This window comes from Peromyscus maniculatus, chromosome 15 (genome assembly GCF_049852395.1).
Source record: "Peromyscus maniculatus bairdii isolate BWxNUB_F1_BW_parent chromosome 15, HU_Pman_BW_mat_3.1, whole genome shotgun sequence".
In the NCBI taxonomy this organism is placed as follows: domain Eukaryota; kingdom Metazoa; phylum Chordata; class Mammalia; order Rodentia; family Cricetidae; genus Peromyscus; species Peromyscus maniculatus.
This window is the reverse complement of record NC_134866.1, coordinates 63016330-63038486: the sequence shown is the minus strand read 5'-3', so window position 1 is coordinate 63038486 and position 22157 is coordinate 63016330. Positions and strand designations below refer to the sequence as shown.

The 22157-nt window shown below is 39.4% G+C and overlaps 1 protein-coding gene across 12 annotated transcripts in view; it reads right to left on the bottom strand.

Moving 5' to 3' along the window:
- The window catches only part of Mef2c (myocyte enhancer factor 2C), a 166354-nt gene that overhangs the window by 14931 nt on the left and 129266 nt on the right, over positions 1-22157 (bottom strand). For all 12 annotated transcript variants that reach the window (XM_076552023.1, XM_076552024.1, XM_076552028.1 and 9 more), the window contains 2 exons: positions 18164-18350; positions 15968-16015 (listed from right to left, as the gene is read on the bottom strand). In XM_076552023.1, coding sequence (XP_076408138.1) covers positions 15968-16015; positions 18164-18350 — 235 coding nt within the window. The remainder of the gene's footprint in view (positions 1-15967; positions 16016-18163; positions 18351-22157) is intronic.

The window sequence follows — 22157 nt, the reverse complement described above, 5'->3', positions numbered from 1 at the left end:
AGCGCTGAGTCATTCAGACACAGGGAAAGTCACTAATTGTGAAGACTTAGGGCTCTTTTAGGGTCTGATATTTAGCTCCCTACTAACGAAGTGGACATTTCAAAGCTTACATTTCCCACATCTAAAATTTGCTACCCCTGATAGAAACAGCTAAGGAGCTGGGTGAAAAGGCAACCTGAACTGGAGTAAGAGATGACTTACAAAGCTGTCTGCTGGTTTCTTGATGGAGAACAGGAGAAACCCACTGCAGGATTCTAAAATGGTCCCTGGAAAACCAGCCAGTTGTTTTCCCGAGGGACGTTAAACTTGGTTGTTATTGTCTGTCTGCACAAAAGAATTACTCTTAAGAGGATAAGACCAGGTGCTACTCAGTGAGGTGGCAGAGACAAGGCTACAGCCTTGGAAGGCTCTCAAATCCTTTGTAATAAAGCAATCCACACTTGTGTACAAACAAACAAGACTGCCCAGGACAAGAAGCCTGTAGAATAATATACATTATACATTATCCACCTTCTATGGGAGAAGAGATGACATAATGTAGGTTCAGGAATTATTTTGCTTTTCAACAAAAGAGAGGAGGTAGTTAAGCCTGTGATTTGGGTGACTGGGTAGGGAGAGGGCTGAGGAAGGATTTTACCCAGCATCCTAAGGAAAACGGAGAGGAATCTGCTTACAAAGGAGCCAATGAAAAAGGAGTGCTCTGTGGAGGATTATGGAGGTTGATCTGTGAATGTGGTAGAAACGGAGACCACCCAGAGTTTCAGAACAGAGATAGAACTGATCAGATATCTACAGGCACTGGAAAGCCTGGACTTGGGGAAACCCAGTTGTGTGGATCATTCTTGAGACCACGGCAATGGCTTCAGGTAGAGACAAGGAGCTGGGGAGAGAAAGCACAGGACTATTTCAAGAAGACACGTGTAAGAACCTTTTGCTAGGTCAATATTAATTTTACAAAGTAATGGTTTCATTATGACATGCTCACACATGTATACAATATACTCTGACATATTCACCCTCTCTTGCCTCTTCCACCTCATGTTGGCCCCTTACTTCCCACACTGTCTCTCTGGGGATACTTTCTAGATTAAAATCCACTTGGAACGTCTGATCCAAAACACATTTGTTCTTCATATCCAATTCATTTACCTGTTTTGTTTCATGAATCAATAAATAATCTGAACATACTAAAAACTGCAAGATTCAATCTTGCAATTGGATTATGGATAAAAATTAACAAGTTTCTTGAGGCAAAACTAAAATAAAACAAATGAAACACCCCAATACATGTGTCAACTACAAAGTAGTTGCTTAAGAAATTTGCACTGAATTTGAATATAAATTAGTCTTCTATAATAAACCATCAAGAAAAGTTGTTAAATTATAGCTAGCTAAATATGTCAAAACCCAATTATCTGTTACAGTTAATTTGGACAGCGTTTGGTAGTTAAAAAAAAGTTCTTAAACAAAACAACACGTTTACCTTTTCTCACAAGGAGAAATATAAACAAATTATACTCCTAAGAAAAAAGATGGGTGAGTGAGGATATTCAGAGCAGTTTTGTATTGAATGTGTCCCCCCGATCATTATTCTGTGTTAGGGCCTCACACTGAATTGTAGAATCTCCTGAATGAAGGGCAAAGGAGAAAACCAAGACGTTTGCAGCCCCCATTCCCACCTGCTGCAGCCCGGACAGGCGCACGGAGTGACATGTGTCATGTACATGTCAACCCTGGGCGAGATCTGGTTTACATAAACAATCAAATGGAAAACTAGCCTAGTAATTTCAAAAGAAGAAGAAGAAGAAATGTCAGTTAAGCAGTGCAGTGAAGCCTAGCAGCTGAGAAGAGACTGAAGCCCTGCCTGGGTAGAAGCCGATGCTGGTTTGCATGGAGGCGTAATTCTGCTAAAAGGAAGTAAAACCGCTTCGAGAAATGTGCTGTCCTGAGATAGGACAGACATGGGGCCGGTGTGAGGAAATGGAAAGGCTTCACAGAGGCTGTGAAAAGTCTCTTCAAAAAGAGACGTTCCAAAAAAGCCGACGTCTTTCTGCCCACATTTGAAAGCAGCGATTTGAGGCAACAGCAGTAGGAGAGGGAGAAAAAGGAAACATACATACATGAGTTTTCACTCAGTAAACACCTCAGAAGTAAAGAACCGAATTAAAAAGGGTTCCATGTCTCTCTCTTGAAATATTTCCTGTTATTTGGAAATTACACCACTTTAGAAGATTAGTTACATACTTTTAAGGTGTTTACATACTGAATGTAAAATATTTTCAGCTACGATGACATTTTTTTTAACATTTATATTTTTAGAGCATAAAGTTATTTTTATGAACAAATAAATTCTATTTTTTATGAGTAAATTTCTGCTATTTTAAGCATATTGTGCCAGCCAGCATTTTGGAGCCGTATAATAACCATTTCTGTTTCCAGCCACCAAATTGTTATTCTTTTGGCATAATATAGATTCAGGAATGTGGGACTGTAGACCCTAGACCAGTGATATTGAAACCTATCATTTGGAAATCAATGATGAATACATGTGTGTGGTTTACTGCTAAGAAGAGCCTGCATTTAAGTTGGCTGGGAAACCACAGCCTCCTCCTCACTGAGACTGCTTCAGCCTGGGTGGACGCTGTTCTCCCACCTTAGGATAAATCCACCAGAGAGCGCGGTCACATTTAAATTCAGGGGCCCGGGAGGTGGGAAACACCACCTCTCAACAACCTTCTAATATACAGATGCAACTTTCTTGATGCTATGGTTTAAAATTATACTCCACTTGGACAATTATCAATTTAGACGTGACTGTACGCAGATGTCACAGTCTTCTGACCACTTAAAAGGACAAAAATTATAAAGTATGGCAAATGGGTTTCCTGATTATAGATTATAGGAAAATGAGGTACAGACCAACTTTAGAGTCCAATGAAGCCTTTATGGTTTCATTTGATTAAAATATTGTTTCTTGTAAAACAGTTTAAGCTTTCATGATGTAACTTATGTAAAGGATAACAGCCTCGACTTCTCTTGCTACAAGTGTATAAATATGATGTATTAGTGTAAACACTCAAGATTTGAAATATAGTGCTAATTTTCCCCCATGGTTAGCTTACAAACATTTTTTTCTGCATTTTCTACTTCACTTGTTTTTACTCACTCCTATTTTAGGAAGTTGTAAATTCAGAGAACACACTCCTGGCTGAAGATATTATGAGGCAGACACTTGGCCTTGTCATACGGAGCTCAGCTGAGCATGCACTCCTCTGAGCCCACAGTTTGACAACTTTCTTTATTTGGACATTTAGGTATTAGCAGGCTTCTCATTTGTTTTCTGTCTTTTCTTTTAATCTTTCAATTATAAATAACATCACAGAACATCAGTAAGCACGAAGCTGAAATTAACCATAGGGCCTGGGTCTAATTCTTGCAAGGCAGTCTTACCTCCCAAATTGTCATCTTTGACCTTTTGCTCCCCTCCCTCCATCTCTATATTCTACAAGATACTAAATCTTTTCCAATTTTCTCCAAAAAAAAAAAAAAAACCCCTGCCTGTATGCACGTGTATCTTGCCATCATTCTTATATCCCCATTTGACTAAATCTTTCAAAATCCTCCACCTATTCTATTCTCTAGCAGAAGGATTCCTCTCATGTCCTAAACTGAGTTTCAGGGGGTCTGGGCTGTATGCAAACTTCTGTATAAACGTGTGATGTTGGCCCACACCTGGGGGCATCATTCTTAACTGCCCTTTCTGTTCTATTCCTTCTTTTCCCTTTCCAAACACCGTTTAACACAGTGGGGCCAGTGCCCTGCCTGTCTCTCAGGACTTTCTTCAGCTGACCCCCTCTGTCTAACCTAGCTCCCAGTGGCCACGGAAGGCTCACATGCTCGGAATATGTCCGAGTCTTTGCCCTGCTGGTTCAACATCTGTCAGAGCTCACTCTCTTCTCTAATTCAAATTTGTCTTTTAAGGACCAGCTACGGTGGGGACTCTTTCCTGGTGCCTTTCAGATATCTTCTGTCCACACTGAACTGACTCTTCTCCAAGCTGTCACTGCAGTTAGAGACAGTGACACTACATGACTGTTCATTTGTACAGTGACGCTTCATGTATTAGAGAAACACGCAGAGTAGAGCTAGAGGATTAGGAATTACTCAGAAATGGCACTAAAGGATGAGTTACTGGGGACCAGGAGGTGACGACTGACAATGGAATGAATAACTTTAAATTGAAACATGGAGAGTATCTTCTCTTTATGCTACTTGCAAAACTCTTATATTTGGATCAGCATTATATTTTGGAGGCCAAGTATACCAATAAAACTGTTTATCAGGCATATGGCTGATAAACTAATGCCCAGAAACCATGTAATTGTCCATCTACTAAATTTGTCTATAGGAGTTAATTGAACCCTCTTTTTAGCTTGTCTTACCTATTAAGTAATGTGCTACTTGTGGTAGGATCCAATAAGGTGGACCTATCCCCCAGTGAAACAAAACGTAAACAAGACAATGATCTTTCGTACTGACAAATGTTTATTGTCATGGGTTTTCTTAATGTAACTCTCAAAAATTTACTTAAGTGAAACTTCATTTAAAAATTGCCCGGCAGTGCCAACTAATTGTAAACAGGGTTTTGTTTGAAGGGTACGAAAGACTTTTCCAAGACAGGAAGCATGAAACAGTGAAGTCTGATGAATCCTGACTACTTGGGAAGAAAAGTCTTCTGTGACGGTAAAATACTGGCTGTTTTAGAATACGCAGTTTTCAGTGTTTGGAAAAATAGGATTAGCTAACACAAGTATCTTGGCTCATGTTAACTTGGAAATGGGCAGCAAAGGAAAGCTCTCGAGTGGTTAGCATGGTTAACCTGGTGTGTTGGGAAACAAACACTTAAAAGGGGGTTAGACTGCTACCAGGGAAGCTAGTGAAGATGCACACACCACCCAGAACCTTCTAAACGAGGTCTAGATGACACAGTAGTGACATGGCTAGTTTACTGGAGCTGGGCACAAAGGAGGTGCAAGCAGATCACCTCAGATAGTAACGGTGTTTCTATCAAAGTTCCTTCAACTGGGTAGAGCTTTTACCTTCTCAGTAGGAAACACCGTTTCACTAGGTAAGAGAGGCCTAAGAGCAATGCGAATCAGAGGCAGGTAATGCCAACTGACCATATACCAACAGCAATGACAGTAAACACTGCAAAACATTATCTGCCAATCATGTGACATCAAGCATGTGCATTATATCCACCCCCCAGGAGTGCCAGGTAGCTGATATCAAATGTGGGCAGAAAAGACCTTTAATCCTCTCGAGAATAACCCTGTAAGATATTAAAAGGATTCCATTAGTATAAAAAAACAAATACAAACAGAACAGCGGGGCCTAGTAACTTGCCCAACACACAAAAAACCCACCCACTTGTAGAGATAGAATATGAACTCAAGCAGCCTGTCCATGCCCTAAGTGTATGCTGCACTGCTCTCTGAAAATTAAGTTCTAGACTCTGAAGGCTTTCACATGTTGTCTCATTCTAAAATCAAAGATTATAAAGGAAGAAAACAGTGAGGCTGAAGACAGGAGATGCAGAGCTTCTCCTAAGCTAAAGGAGACATGGAAATTTGAAGGCCACATTAGTGGGCACTGCAAATAGTAAGAATGATGTTGGGGGGTGGAGCCTAGTTCTAGAGTGCTTGCCTGGGATTGGAGAAGCCCTGGGTTCAGTCAGCACCTCAAACTAAAATTAAGCAAGTCAAAATAAGGCAAAGCAACACAAGACATATTAAGGCTGGTCTTGATGACAATTTATATAAAAAGGTAGAGCATAGTGATGTGTCAAGCCATATTACTGGTCTCCTGGACAGTGTTTACAATGAACAGGATATGATGGGGTTAGATGCACGAAGAGCTGGGGCAGCTACTCTAGTACACTATTTGGGGTGGATGATTGGACATACTTTAAAATGAGCTTTACTAAAATTTAAATCAGGAGTAGAGATGTTTACCTATTTACCGTCAATTAAAAAGACAAGCTTCCGTTAGAGCTGCTAACGCAACAGAAGAGTGTCTAGTATTTTATGGCATCTATTATCAGTTGTTTTGAAAACAATTTCTAACAGAGGTGTATCAGGGTTGCTCTGTGTGGGGGTTCATTTGTGTCATCCGATCTGGGAGAGTTTGGGGCACACTGCCACAGGAAAACACTACGATGATGACCCAGCTCAACCTTTCATGGATTGATCGGTTGCTTTTACTTCAGCTAAGTGTTTTCTCCACTTAGACTTCTTGTAATTTTAATTTTCTTTCATGCTGGTGATTGAACCCAAGACCTTCCATGTGCTAAGCACATGCTCTTCCACTGAGCTGTGCCCATAGCTCCTTCATTTTTTCTTTTATTAGAACCATTTTGAAAATACTTTCCATGCATTGCCTTGTTAAATGGGAGCTGCCATATTTATGTAAACACTGTCACCACCATCAACTAATTTCACATTTGACTTTCAAAGAGCTTTAAGACTGCAAGCTAGCTTTTCCACCAAAGGTGTCATTTTATGTCTCAAACCTGCATATATCTTTGTAGATACCCTTTGACTTTCTAGACTGCAGTCTTACATCACTCTGCATTGGATGCCTGAAACCCAGTTAAGAATTTGAAAAAACAAAACAAAACAAAACAACTGTGTTTTTCAGCTGTTGTAAATCAAAATAAGGGTTTTTGTTTTGTTTCAAAAAAAGAGTTCATTTTTATGGATGGCTCTAAGAGAAAATGACATTTTGGGTCAGAAGTCTGGAAATGATGACATTTTTCAGCACGCCTGCTGTAGATGGATTAAATCAGATCTCTGGTTTTTGTCCTACTGAACATTCCTGATTACAGATTCCTAGCCTCAGAATCCTGTTTCTCCTCTTTCTGGGGCATCTCAGTGGACATATAGTAACATAGAACCCTGGACCATGAAGAAACCCCAGTGAGGCCTTGCTCCCTCGGCAATTTTAGAAAACTACTCTGGGTCAAGTAGATACTGGCTTTCACAGAGCATGTGCTGTTCACTCGACTCTGAAGCAGAAGTCCGGGGCTTCTATTTGTACTAAGTAGCTTCTCCAAGGAAAGGGGGTCCAAGTCGAAGCAGCCTTGTGCTCTTCTTTGTCCTAATCATCACATGGGCCTCGCTCTGTCACCCAGCTTTTAATGAATGAGGAAACTAAAGCTAAGGGGGCTTCTGCAATCACCCGGGCAGCAAATGTGAGAGCTTTGATACATATCCAAATGCAGGCCTCCACTGCATCACTACAAAGACCAGATGTTTGAAATTTAGCGTGCCTTCTGTATTTCCCCCATCTCTGAAAAAGCTCTCATCCACAAGGAAGGAAGAGGAGGACAATCTGATTTTTCTATGCATATAGCCTCTTAGAATACCCACATGCTTTGGGTACTGACTTACTGAAGGGATCATTTTTAATGGCACCATAACATCAAACCTTACTATCTTAAAAAAAAAAAAACTCCATTTAACCGTGAATATTAGATTTATGACTCATTTAATTGTTCACTTCCTGAGATTTTTTGGGGCTGTCTCTTTGATAAAAATGAGGGGGTGTCTTCATTATTGACACAATCGCTCATTCTTCCAGTAATTTTTCTAAACAAAAATATTGAGACAGTATAAATTAGGGAGAATGTGACAGAAGAGAAGGAGTGATGACTTGTGGTTTTAACATTTACACAACTGCTTTGAACACATGCGAAGCTCATAACGTTCAAAGTGAAATGTGTGGCGCGGCGCTTGCTGCGCTCATATGCTGCCTCAGATTTATTAATACACTTGCTTCACTCACACCCCAAGGACACAGCCCAGCCCTGACGTCTTTGCGAAGACTACTATTGCGCTAGTACTGTGGCGCATACATTTAGTGAACAGTACTGGATCGGAATCAAACCACACTTTTTTTTTTTTGGTTAGAAAACCAAGGATATGACCATTGTGACACTAACAAAGGCCAACATTTATTAACAAGCACTTCCTCTAGGTTGAGAACTGTGCTAGGTGCTCTGTGCTGACTCTCTCATGCGATTCCTACACCAATCTTGTACAATAAAACTTTACCCTTTTAAAGACAAGAATGTCAACTCTTAAGGAGCTTGTATATCAGGCATTTTTTGGGTTAATATTTTCAGTGTATGCCAATGGTGTATTGTCCCAAAGCAAGCAATTCCAAAGGCAAAACCTTTGCTCAATGACTTTATTGATTTCATTAGACTCAATACTAGTCTAAAAGTTATTTTTTCTTGCTCGCTATGTAAATTAGTACTATCATGTTTGAATATGTAAATTAGACACAGTCGGATTTTGATCCCACTGCTGTAAGAGCTGTTAGTCCAACAGCTTCTCTTCCTAGTTCAGAAGAAACAGACTCTGTCCTTCGTTATAATGTGGGTAAGAAATTGTAAAGGAAGGACTCAGTGTTTAGGAAGACAGTCGAACACTTCAATACTGAGTTCAAACAATTGAAACAGTGCCATAATAAATAATCCTTGTGAATCCTTAGCACCCTTAGCACCCACGGAGCTGAAACTGCTGCTTAAGATATTAGTATCTCCAGTTCTAATCCTTTAAAACAACTACTGTTTTCCAAACAGGAGATGCTAGGATCGCATACTCATTGAATTGGAATTCAACAAAAATATGCAAATCTATCAGCAAAATTTAAGTTATTGGCAAAAATTATCTAAAAATAGAAAACTACGCTTTTGGCTAGCAGCCCCATAGCCTCACGTAAGAAGTCCATAAGAGGGAAGCAGCTGATTTAGGAGAGCCCCTCCCCCCCTTCAGCCCTTCAGCAGCCGCGGTCTATTTATGTGTAACCTCATGTTCCTCATAGACATACTTCTTTTCCCCTGTGTTATCTAAATAAAATCTTAGGTGATGGGTTGGTGAGATGATTCAGTGGGTAAAGGTGCCCGCTGCTAAGCTTGCCAACCTAAGTTCAGTCCCTGGGACCCACACAATGGAAGAAGAGACTCAACTCTTTCAAGTTGTCCTCTGACAACCAGACAAGTGCATGACATACCCCCAATGCACACAGTCAATAAATAATTGTAGCAAATTTACAAAAGACTAAATATAAGCTATGGAGAAAAGGATTTTTAAAAATCTTATGGTGATGTCAAAGTCAGACATCAGAGAGAACCAGGAAGAGAAAGTAAAAAGGCACTTATGAGAAAAGGAATTTCAGATTTTGAGTAAAATTAATATTGTATGTGTGTGTGTGTGGGTGTATTAATTGTTTAAACTTAAAATTAAAAATACCCAAGTTTTATTAGTAGTCCCAGTCTTATAGCCAATTTATAGGATATGAACAAAGAAACAAATTTTCACATTACTTTACTATACATAATTTCCATGTGACTAAAATCAGTGTGAAAGCTGAGCACAATGGTATATCCACATCTGTAGTCCCAGATAGTCAGAAAGACTATGAGTGGGAATCACTTGAGTTCATGAGTTCTAGCCTGGGCAACAGTAAAACACTGTCACAAACAAATAAATAAACATAGCTTGGTTAATAAGGACTAATAATTAAAGAAAGGCTCCAATACCCGCTTGAAGACTCTCTAGGGTAGCAATTCTCAACCTGTAGATTGCGATCCCTTTGGGGGTTGAACAACCCCTTCACAAGGGTTACCTAAGACCGTCTACATATCAGATACTTACATTATGATTCATAATGTAGCAAAATTACAGTTCTGAAGTAGCAACAAAAATAGTTTTATGGTTGAGAGTCACCACAACAGGATGAACTGTATTAAAGGGTCTCAGCATTAAGAAGGTTGGGAAACACTGCTCTGGAAGCTATGACCTGAGATTTTCCTTTTTTCCTCTCTGGAAATCAAACTCCTTAGGAGCTAAGGCGGAGCCCAGCGGCTGATGGAGGGTCTGATCACGCTGAGTTAGTTTGTGGCATGTTTCCTTAAGTCTTAGTTTAGACCTGCCTTCCCCAGACTAGCGCAGTCCTTAGAGAGGTGTGGCAGGGTTCTGCTTTATCTGTAATCTGCCAGGTCTTGTACACCAAAAGTGGATACTGATTTTCCTGGCAGTAACTGTGTATCATGTGCCCTAGCTGATCCAATTAAAAGACTAATTTTTTCCCCTTTAATAAATCTTGGTAACCTTGGTTTAAGTTAAAAATATCATTGTTATTTAGTTTCTTAGATAATAACAAAGCAAGGCTGTAGGATCTTTATATTTTGGGAACATCCAAGGTAAAACTGAAAATGAGTTCAGAGTTTCTCTCTCTCTCTCTCTCTCTCTCTCTCTCTCTCTCTCTCTCTCTCTCTCTCTCTTTCTTTCTTCTGAACAATACAGACTAACAGAATTATACTTTCATAGCAGAACTCAACAACTGGCCTAGTTTTCTTCATATCTTACTTAATATTTTAGAGTTATAAAAATCTGGCTGGGGAATGTAGCACATCCACCTCAACCCTCAAAACAAAGTGACATGCAAATTTTATTTTTATACTAAAATTAGTTTTCTTATTTGAAAGCAACCAATTGGTATATTTTCTTTCTGAATGCTGCAATTTGAAATTTTTAAAAAAGCAAAACACGAACTTACTAAGTCATCTTTATAAACAAATTTAGTCACTTCCTCAATTGTATAAAATTATTGAATAAGAAATGTGTAAGTATTTAATCTCTGCATGTTCACTGCCTCTCCCCACTTGGTTCTATACTGTAGTATGATCTTTTTTCTTTCTTTCCACTGCTACTTCAATTTTAAAAAGTGTCAAGTTTTGTGATTATGTGATCACGATGACCATAAAACGTTGCCTGCAAATGGATTATAATGATAATTATGTCTTAGCTTCAGTGTGAGTACTTAGCTTCAAGGTGCTGAGTCATGAGGGAAGGTCCAGCCTGGTCTGTCTACAGTCTAGAAGGCAGGTTGTGTTATTGGCCTGCCAGTGTGTATCCACCACAGTACATTGCAAGCCTCATGTCTCCACCTAGTTAGTTAGCTGATGGAAATTAAGCATTCCAGAAGTGGCAATGCTTGACAACCAAATGCATAAAATAGTAAATAATTGACAATCAAAATAAAGAAACAGCTGTTAGTTTCTTTTTATATAAAATGATATGTAATTTACAATGAATGCCAATTAAAATTATTAACCAATATGCATAAATCTTCTTTGTTTTATTGTCAAATAGCTATGTAGATTGTCATATTTTCTTAATTTTTCAAAATGATTTCTAAAGTTCTCCCCCTAACTGTGATTAAACCTTAATTTCTTTTTTTATTTTTTATTTATTTCTTCTGCGATTAAATCTTAACCATGAATCAGTAAATATGTATGCCCTCTGCTCTGTACAAGGTAAGTATATTAACAAAGTAAAATCAGAAGTTATTCATTTGATGGTGCCTGATCCAGCACAAGGTATTGCTATGCTAATGGTTATTTCTATTAAATGTAATGATTACAACAAAAATTCAATTGAACTTGATCTTACAATCATCAATAACCATGTAGTTAACATGTTAAAAGCTTTAATGTACAGAGACATGACAAAATGTATTTTAAAAGCAGTGACGTCTCATTTTGGTTGTTGAGAGGAAAGGGATAAGTCGTGGATGAGTAACTGTCGACTGAAAGCTAGAAATGTCATCGTTACTAATGTATTATAATGACTTACTGTATATATCCCTTATGCCAAGAGCACACGACCATTTCATTACTTCTTCAGAACAACTTGCCATTCTCTTGGTAATTATTTCATTCTAAGTGATAAGGGACTCATTGTTTTAAGAAGTGATTTGTGATGGTTTGAGATACCAATCCTCATTTTCACTTTCTGCTATATATCAGCTATTTAGTTTTTTTTAAACTGTATTAAAGAATGTAGTAAAACCTTGCTTTGTCAGTCAATGGTGCTCAGCCATTTTATCAATTAGACATTCACTTTATATAGTCTGAAATGAATACATTATCTTTGTGAAGTACAGATCAAGGTTTTTTTTTTTTAATTTAACATTACAGTTTTTGGAAGTATTCTCACTTTTTAGTTTATTAAAGCTTTATTATTACTAGTATTTATTTAATAATAAAAGTTATTATTATTATTATTATTATTATTAAAGCTTTATATCTCAGAGATGGGTGTTTTATTCAGGGAGCAAACATTTACTGGACGTCTGCTATGTGCTGACTTTTAAGTATGAGCTGAGACACAAACAAAGCCTGGTCTGCCCCAAACAGCAGTGTCCAGGACAAATGTGCACAGAGACCATAATCACAGTGCAGAGGAGCATTTAATGTCACTGAAGGATGCCCTGGAAGTACAGAGGGGAGGTGCAGGATTCTGGAAGGTTGAACTGGATTCTGAAAAAGGACAGACAGTGCTCAGGAGCACAGAGCAGGGGGAGGAAGAAGAGTTAGGAATGGGCAGGTGGGAGGAGAGGAGGGCTTCACACTGCCCTTGGGGGGGCGGTAGAGTGCGGCAGTTCGAAGCATGGACTCTGGAGACAGACTTCTGGGGTTCTATGTTAGGCCATTAACTAGCTTCTCCATGCCTTGGTTTACCCATACGTAGAGTTGGCACAATGGCAGCATCTGCTTTAAAAGACATCTAAGAGGTTGGTTGTCACCTTTTTTGTCATGTAAAAGAATGCATATTATAAACTATTCAAATGTTCATTACTAGTGAAGGTGGAGTACAAGATGCTTTTGAGGGCCATGACAGAAAAGGACGCAACCCTGGGCCACAGATAGGAGGCGCTTGGGTAATTGTGTAAGAGCTTGGAACTCATTGAGTTTTATGCATGTAAATGATGACATGTAATTAGTGTGAGGCTTTGAGAAAGACTGATCAGCCACAGGGAGACTATGGGGAATGTGACATGGAACAGAAAGATGGCTAAGGAAGCTTTGGAACCAGTCTGGGGGAAGTGTTGTGAGTCTGAATCAGGACACTAGGATAGTTATGGAGGGAGAGGGGTTAACCTGAGAAGTACCTTGGAAATAGAGTTAGCAGGACTAACCAGGCTCACAGAATAACTACATAATAGCTCCCAGACTAGGTGGGAAAGTTACTACATGTAACCAAGCAGAGCCGAGAAAGAGAATGCTTATCTATTTGAATGTATTTTTAAGTCACACAGTAAGTCACAGTCAATGTTACTGCCTCCCCTAGTGAAACTATACCTTTGCTGTTTTTTGTTTGCATGTGTGCGTGCGCGTGCGTGCGTGCGTGCGTGCGTGCGTGCGTGCGTGCGTGTGTATGTGTGTGTGTGTGTGTGTAACTAGTTGAGATGATTGGATTTTGAAAAGTAAACAACAAAGGTTTCAAATATTATTTTGGGTGCAGTCTTGCCTTTTGGCCTTAAATGTTCTAACTCTGAGGCCTTGAGTTTAAATAACAATGCTAAAAATTTGGAGGATATCTGTTGGTAATTTTGCTTTAATTTTCTTCAGTGAGAATGCAAAGACTTCCTGGCTGGCCTTGCTTCCCCTCGATACTATGTGGTTCTCTGACATCAGCACAGATATATTCAGCCTTGACATACGATACTGGCTGGCATGAAAAAGAAGGTGAAGATGAGTAAGCTTACAAGCAGGACATGGCTGTGCTTAAGACTAAATGGTATTTGTAACAGGTGTTCCTTGGAACCAGGGTCAGAAAGGACTGCTTCTTCTATTTAAAAAAAATGGTTAAGTAGCTTTTACATGTAGAAACTACGAAATTGATGCATTTGTGACTATGACACACCAGGAAATTATATTCAGTAATGAGGTGCAGCCACAGTTTTCCCTTTGTTCCTTCTATTTCTGTCTCTGCGTGTATGTAATGTATGCACATTTTGGTGTAGGCTTGGGCACCGGGTCAATGCCACCATAAATGTGGGGGGAGCAGCCTCGAGGACTGGTCCTTGCTTCCTACATATTTGACAGAGGCTCTCCTGTTGTTCTCTGCTGTCCATGTTGGACTAGATGGCCCAGGAGCCTTAGGATACTGTCCTGTGTCTGCCTCCCAGCCTCCACAGGAACACGGCATGATTACAGATGCTTTGACGCTCAGACTGTTGGGCACGCATGACAAACATTTACCCTCTGAGCTGGATCCCCAGCCTGGCAAACACTTGCCCACTGAACCATATCGACAGCCCAATTCCTTCTATTTCCAGATATAAGGCGTCATGTGCCTATGGCATATGTTCAGAGGTGGTGGGATGAGTTGGTTTAACTCCTGAGATTTTTTTTTCCTAATGGTTCTACACTCTGTATATGGCAAACTTTTATATTTTAAAGACAGAATATCTTCTTCATTCTTGGAGAATGATTAAATTTAACAGGTTGTCAGGCAATTAACAATAACAGCAGAACTGAACAATCAAACACTTCTTACTTATTTTTAACATCAGATTCTAAAGCATTGTTGTTATTAAATAGTAACAAGAGACCGTTTGCATCAAAGTTTAGTAACCCAAAGCCACCCCCCCCCCATATTTACAAAAACAAAAAAGCATTTTTCTTAATGTTTACTTCCAATACTGGCTGTTCCTTTAAGAGTAATCAAGCTGGCTTAGTGTAATAGTAGACTTTGAAGTCATGGCATCTAGACTACTTTTCTTAGGTTATGACTTTGTCCCTGTGACTCCCCTTCCAGCCCCACCACTGGCTCTAACCAGAGTGTGGCTAGGACTTCAATCTAGGAAACACATGTCTGGACTTCTTCTGGTTCTTGAAGTTTGATATTACTCATTGCAAAGTATTTTCTGCAGAGAAAGAAATCAAATATGGCAAATTCATTGTCTAGAAAACTACTGTTGAATTTACTTACTAGTTTGGCTCTATCTAATCTTTAAAAATTTATATGATAGGGAACGATGGTTATTCCTCTTTCCTATCTACTCTGGAAGTTCTGATATTTCTGCATCACTCACTGAAGTAATAATAAAACACCACAACCCAGAGGAAACACCACCTCCAATAGATGTATGTATAAAAATGTTTTTGTATGCCAATTTTCCTTATCCTCTTTCTTATAATTAGCGTGCTATTATATTTGACCCTAGCACAATGTTTTAATTAGGCTGTCCATGCATATTTCAATAAACTTGATTTTTTTGACACTTCAAACATAACCTTGTGTCACTCATGCCTGCCTCCTATTTTAAATTTATGACATGTTCCAGTTGTAGAAATTACCATGGTTACTTCTTACGCTGATAGTAAACTAGAGCTGGCACTTAAAAGTACTGTGCTCTATTACGTATCTGCATTGACATGGACATCAACATCTCAATAATTCCAACATTATCAATTAATATGGGAACCTGAAGAAATGTGACTATGAGACAATTAGTCACTGTTGAAGATATTTTTAAGAGATGAAATGTATGTAAAGGTTTTTTTTGTGGCAGCATGGTCTATTGATGTTCTTTCTCTGATTCTTCATGTGAATGCCAAATATGGTTTTATTACCAATACTGTTGAATGGTTGCAGTCTTACTCCTGCTGTACTCTTTAGAAACAGACAGGATATCAGTACTTTGGGTGAACATGATTGATTCAATTAGGAACTGATGAACAGAGAACATGAGAAGTATGTCTTCCCCCAAACACTCTTGTCTAAGAGTGGTATCTGGGACTGAGGTGATCTGATCAGAATCTACAATTCTCTGCAGACCAGTTATGTTATTTCTGCTCTTAGACTTTTCTTACTTCAGAAGAGACACAAGGACAGTGTCTTCATTAACACACTGGACATGACAGGTGAGGTTTGTGACTGCTTCGCCTTGGCTAAGGCTGTCCCAAGCAAGACTGCATCTAAGACACAGTTCCTTTGTAAGTCACTGTTGGACCACCCCTCCTTCGGAAGGAGCTTTAGAGTGTCTTGGAAATCACCCACGGACTGAGGCCAGTGCCACATGCTGCCGCACTGAGATCTGTGCTTACCTGCGCTGGTGCCTGCACCGGATGTGAGGTCTCCACCCATCAGACCACCTACGGAGTAAAGAGGAAGATCAAAAGGAGAAAGGCGAAGGGCCAGTGGGACAGAGCACAGTGCCTCTCCTGAGAGCTGGTCTTAAAACACTCTACCTAAGCCACGAGGGCTGACATTTGTTTTATGGTGACATGCTGTGCTCAAATGTTAAAAATACATTCACTCACTGACATTTTGCGGAATATTTTTTCTAGGAACGATTACATTAGAAAACTACAGTCTGTGAATAGTCTATGCATTATTATTTTCAAGTCTAGTTTTCTCCTAAAGAGGCACTTCACAGTAAATAAAAAGAAAACCCCACTTCATTTCTAACATATGTCTTGATGGCCACATGTCTGATGTCTAGTTTCTTTCTAAACATATTTTATAGGGTTAATTTTGTGCAATATTAATTGAGTATAAATTTTATTTTCTCATATGTTGACTAATATTTCTAGTGGAATTTTACTTCATGACATGATACATAAGCTTTCCCCACCGCAGATTTAAAAACATGCTAAGATTCATTGCTAAAACTGTGGGCTAACAAGGTGGTTCAGCAGGTTATGGCAGTTACACCAAGCATGGTGGCCTGCGCTCCGTCTCCTGGACCCCCATACTGGAAGAGAACTTACTTCTGGACATTCCCCTCCTGTCACCACACTTGGGCAATGGCACTGGCATGTCCCCTTGGAAATTAACAAATAAGTAAATAAAGTGATAACAGCTATGTTTCTTAGGAAGAGTTGTGATCTTTCAGTAAGTCGGAATATAATTAGTATTTTTAATTTTTAAAGAACAAGATCTAGAAGAATAGTGGCAATATCATCTAATTGAGAGTTCTTAGCTCTTTCTCTGTGATACTTTATTGTTATTACTTGGTTCCAGGTTTTGGAATCAGAAAATATGTTTATTATATTTTAAGAAAATTGTTGCTATTTCCCACCAAATACAGTTTTGAAGACAAAGAATCAAATTTAAAACAATAAATGAACATGAGTTACTAAATAGGACATTCAAATACATCTGATCTGAATATGACCTAAAAAGATTTTATATGGCTATTAAAATTTATATAAAATTTCAATCATTTTAAAAGAGAGAATGGCACAGTGAAGTCTTTTGTACATACTTCCCTGGTTCAAGATTTATAAAATCTTCTAGAGGAAAAAGTGCTTCCATAAATAAGCTGCTCTTAGTACAGTTAAATGTGCCTTAGCTATTGAAAGTACCCTGTGGAGTGCCTCCTTAAAACCAGAATGTAAATACACAATGGACTGCTGTATGAGATTAGAAATACAATTATTTTTGATGCTGCTTCTGGAACTATGAAGGAATGGCTTGGTTATATTCAGTACACACTGACTTGGCTCCCACTGTGAGCTTGGCAAATCAAATGGGCATTCTTCCTTTCAAGATTCTTCAAGTCCAGTGGAGAAAAAGACACATATTCAATACAGTCGATCATAACATATTTAGCTGGATTCACGTACTCAGAATGACTGCTTTTTTTCTGAGCAATAATTTTATGTCCCTAGGTCATTGTGAATTGAACAGCAGTAAGGATCTTTCAGAATGCAGAGGCAAATCTGTGGTGAGTGTATCTGAGTACGTGACATGCTCTTAACCATGCTTCTGATTCAACTGTATTCTTATTTCATACTCCTTACAAGACACACTAGTGTATCACATAGTTCCTTTCTACCTTATATTCGTTCTTGGATAAGTTGTCTCAAAAAAATTGATCCAAACAATTACATATATGGACAGATGTTATCAGAGGACACAGAGAATGGTTTCACGTGAGAGGTGACATTTCCGTAGGAAGAGAGAAAATGATACTTTATGCAGACGAGACAAGGAACAAAAGTGTGTAGACTAGATATTTGACACACTGTTTGATAAAGTATGTGGTTAAAATATAGCCACTGGAGGAGATATTTGACAGCCAGGAAAGACACAGTGTGGGTTAAGAAATATTTTGAAAGATACTAAGTTCTTCTCTGAAGAACGTAGACTCTGTCAGAGAGTAGCTAGTAAGGCGTGGATGGTGAGAGATGAAAGGATAGACATGGGAAACCAGAGTGCACCTCCTAGGTAAGAAAGCCTTTGCTAGAAGGCTCCTTTCCACAGCTTGTTAACATTACGTGCTCTGAAGGACATACCTGTGTTACCTGCACTTGGAGGTCTATGTGTCACGCCAGGAGACATACTATTCCTCTGCAGAGAAGGGTGAGCCAGTGGCAGAAGGCTGGGGTTTCCCAGTGAGCTGACAGGGTTGCTGTATACCAGACTGTTATGGCTGGACACAGGGATGGAAACCGGCATCTCAAAGTTGGGAGGTGGAACAGCCTGTGGAGCAGAAACGAGGGAGAAGCCATGTAAGACAGAAGGACGCTACCGGGGCATCCAAGGACAGACAGCATGAGCTTCTCCAAGACAAATTCCACATTCCAAACCGTGCAGTGTGTAGGTTACCGTCAAGACAGGGTCTCAAGATGTGCAATCGTAAATTGATTTCTTCACTGTGCTTAGAACTCTTTCTTTGTAACTCTTAGAAAAGGTTTCATTTCTGTGTGAAACAAAGCCCCGTTTCATTAGGCTCCATTGTCTTTGAATTCCATTCTATGAAGTAATAATTATTCATTTGTGATATCTGAATCTGGTGCCAGAAATGACTGTAAGATCAAAGGTACATGACTATGATGACTTCACAGAGAAAAGGAGGGGGGGGATTAAAATGCAAACCAGATCTTTTGGTTTAATTGCTTATTGAAGCATATTTATGCAGAAGTTTAATGATATAAAATCATCTTCAGGCCTGTGAATAGCACATATAGTTTAATTATTATTTTTAAAAGTCTGTCTTTTAATAGCAACTCAAAAGATAATAGGCATTTTAAGGTACAGGTTTCAGCAGAGTACGTATCACTCACTAGCTCATATTTTAAAGGGATAGCTCAAAAATATGCAAAGCTTCACATTTTGCTGTATAGGTACTACCCCTGCCACATGGCAAGGTCCATATCTCAAACGAGGGAGTTGGCAAATATTTAGGGAGCTGAAGCTGTGTGGATATCTAATTAGAGTGGTCCAGGTTCCAATTATTGATTTTTTGCTATTATTTTGGCAATTTAAGCAAAATTCTGTTTCTGTTTCTGCTTGCAGGAACTCATCATAGTTGTAAACACTCTTTTCTTTCCCCTTTTGTCAGCATTACAAATGAAAATACTGTTCAGATACATGCCAGAGGACTCACGGTATCAAAGCATACAGCACTTATAATGAAACACTGCACATGTGTGTATCCAAAAGATACATATAAGCCCTCTGAGGTTTTCAGTAAGACGTTGTCCAAGTTTGCATGCATGTTTATTCCTGGCTCAGCTGGTTTGCTATTATTGTTTTGAGTTTTACTAGTTTTTTTTTTTTCTTTAGAGTTAACATCAACTATCCGTGGCTGGTTGATTGGCTGGCCTGCATTGTACCGTGCGTCTGCAGTAATTCTGTGTTTATGTTGTTGACACCTATATTGTGTCTCTGTTTATGTTTATGCTCTCTCATAGTCTTCACTTAACGTTTTTATTTTCTTCCATGTTATAGAAATACTAATACTGATACAAGCAAACATATTACAAACTTTCTTTAAAATGACTGATTTTTCACTCTTTCTAAGGGAAATAAAAATGCTCAAGTGACATGGTAATACATCTGTCTTTTAGGCCATTTATGGGTTGTACACAAGCTAACAGAGAAATGATTTTTAGATAAACTCTGTGACAGTGGAATATAAATGCAAGGTAATATATCAAAGCATGGATATATGCCCACATATCCAAAGCCCTGTTAAACAAGAAAGAATATTAATGTCCGCTGTAAGGTAAAAGTCTGTAGAGTGGTAAACATATCCCTTTCCTGACATGCCAAATGAGAATAGAAGTTGCCTGTGAAAACAGTGTGGTAAGTGCTAAGCAGCCTCAGCCATCCAATCTCTTTCTCTCTGCCCTGGGTTCCAGATATATCAGTCAGGCTTTCTGGCCATGCGTGCATCCCACAGTGGCAGCCGCAGCACAGAGTGGAGTAGAGAGACCAGAGCCCGCCTCGCAGCAGGATTCTTCTTCCTAGACGACAGCTGCAGTGTGGGGGCTGCTTCCCGAAGTCCATAGCACGACTTGCCTTTGAGTGGCTCTCTCATGGCACCCCGCTCCAGTGATTTCTTCTCCTCTTGTGTCATTAGGCCTGCGGATAACAGCAGCTTCGAGGCTCCGAGTCCTAACGCACTTTACCACCCTCTCGTGTTCCCTTTAACTCCGTCTACATGTGTAGTCCTTTTAACAGTCTCTCTTCAGCTATACTCTTGAGTTTGGCACTTGTGGCTGGCTGTGACGTTAGATCATGATATCAGCTCTACAGATTTGGAGTGGGGACATTTTGGAATTCTGGGTGGACACGTGAACACCTTCATTGCCAGCACCATCACGGTGACTCCTGAAGTTGCTTCCTAATGGATCAACCCCCTCTGGGCCTCGTCTTTCCACTTTTTACTTTCAACACACAGAAATCAGGATTCTGATCCTTTAGAGCACACATTAGACAAGAGCATCCCTCTGCTCAAGTCCCCATCAGTGTGCCACATGATTAACAAACTAATACAACTAAGGCCTTGGGAAACATAAATTTTAAAGACTCCCTTCTTCCATATTTACTCAAAAGTCCATACTTTAAAGCTGTTCTTGATTCTAAATGTTTTAATATGTACTCATTGTTCCTACTTATAAATATTCCACTTCCATGGGGTCCCTAAGAATCGCTATAGAGCTCATTCTCTCCTCATATTGAATAGAATATTGACTTTGTCTCACTAGAGGGCCACATTCATCTCCCTTTCCCTAAGAGATTATAGGCACATTCATATTACTGGAGGTAATTAATAATTATGCAATGAATTCTGAGGTATCCTACCAACCAGTCCAGTGAAAGTCATTAAACTCCTTTTTCCTTCTAAGCATTACCCTAAAGAATTACTGAGTTTCTAGCATACTGGACCATAACAACTTGAAGAGGATCATTGTAAAACTCACTTGCGATTGGCTGACTGGTAGTCAGATATATTCCAATACCAGAGCATAGCTAAACAGTTTTGAACTCACAATATACACCGACATCACTGGTGTACTCTATGGTTTCTTTCCCTGCTTCCAGCCATGTCAGGAACTCTCTCCAGTGATTTGAAAGTAGATTACAAGCTTAAAATGACCACACTGATATGCTGTCTTAGCAAATCGAGATTAACCTTTGCCCAAGAAATCTCAGCTGCAGCCCCACTTGTGTGGCGAGTGCCACTGACCCAGGAGGCCATTTAATACCCCTTGACCCCAATTCCCTAATCCGTGGGAAGAGATGGTTGCACAGATAAAGACATTGAGCGTTTCTAAATACTCGGAGAGTAATTCATATGTTTTGAAGAAATTTACCTTACTCTTTTTCTTCTTGACCTTTCAAAATTAGGAACCTTTAAAAGATTTATATTAAAACATTTGGGTTCAAAAACCAAAGTTCCCCCAAAGGTAGGTAGTTCCATCATGGTAGTATTGAAATGCTTAGAACATTCAGTTCTGGAAAGTAGAGTTTGGAAGGCTCAAAGTGCTGTGAGCAGGCCTGACTATCTAACTTAGGACTCAAAGAACAGCAAGATGAGCCATCGCTTTAAGCCTGGGAAGGACTTAGAGACTTACAGCCCCACAATACAGCAGCAGGGCACATAAGCAAGCCCATCTCTGTGACAGTATGCAGGTGGTCCTTGTCTTAAGTAATGCCGAAATGATGGCTGGGAAGCTTGAGGCCACTGTCTCTGAACAGTGGTCACGGTTCTTGAGGTATGAATTCTTAGTCAGGAGGGCATCTGAACTCCTAATCTCCTCAAACTTTTCACCCAGAAAAGTCTAATAAAAATCAAATAGTGCATCTTTGATAAAATATTTATTTTAGTTAATGGGCCTTCCTTTGTGTGAACAACTGAACCGAATCCGCTGTTTTGCTGTTGTTGTTTTTCCACTAATCAAACTATTATTACTAAGCTCCAGAGTTCCTAGTAGAGAAAACAACATTGTACAAATCTAATGACCAGTGACCACTGACTGCCAATACCCCAGTTTCTCC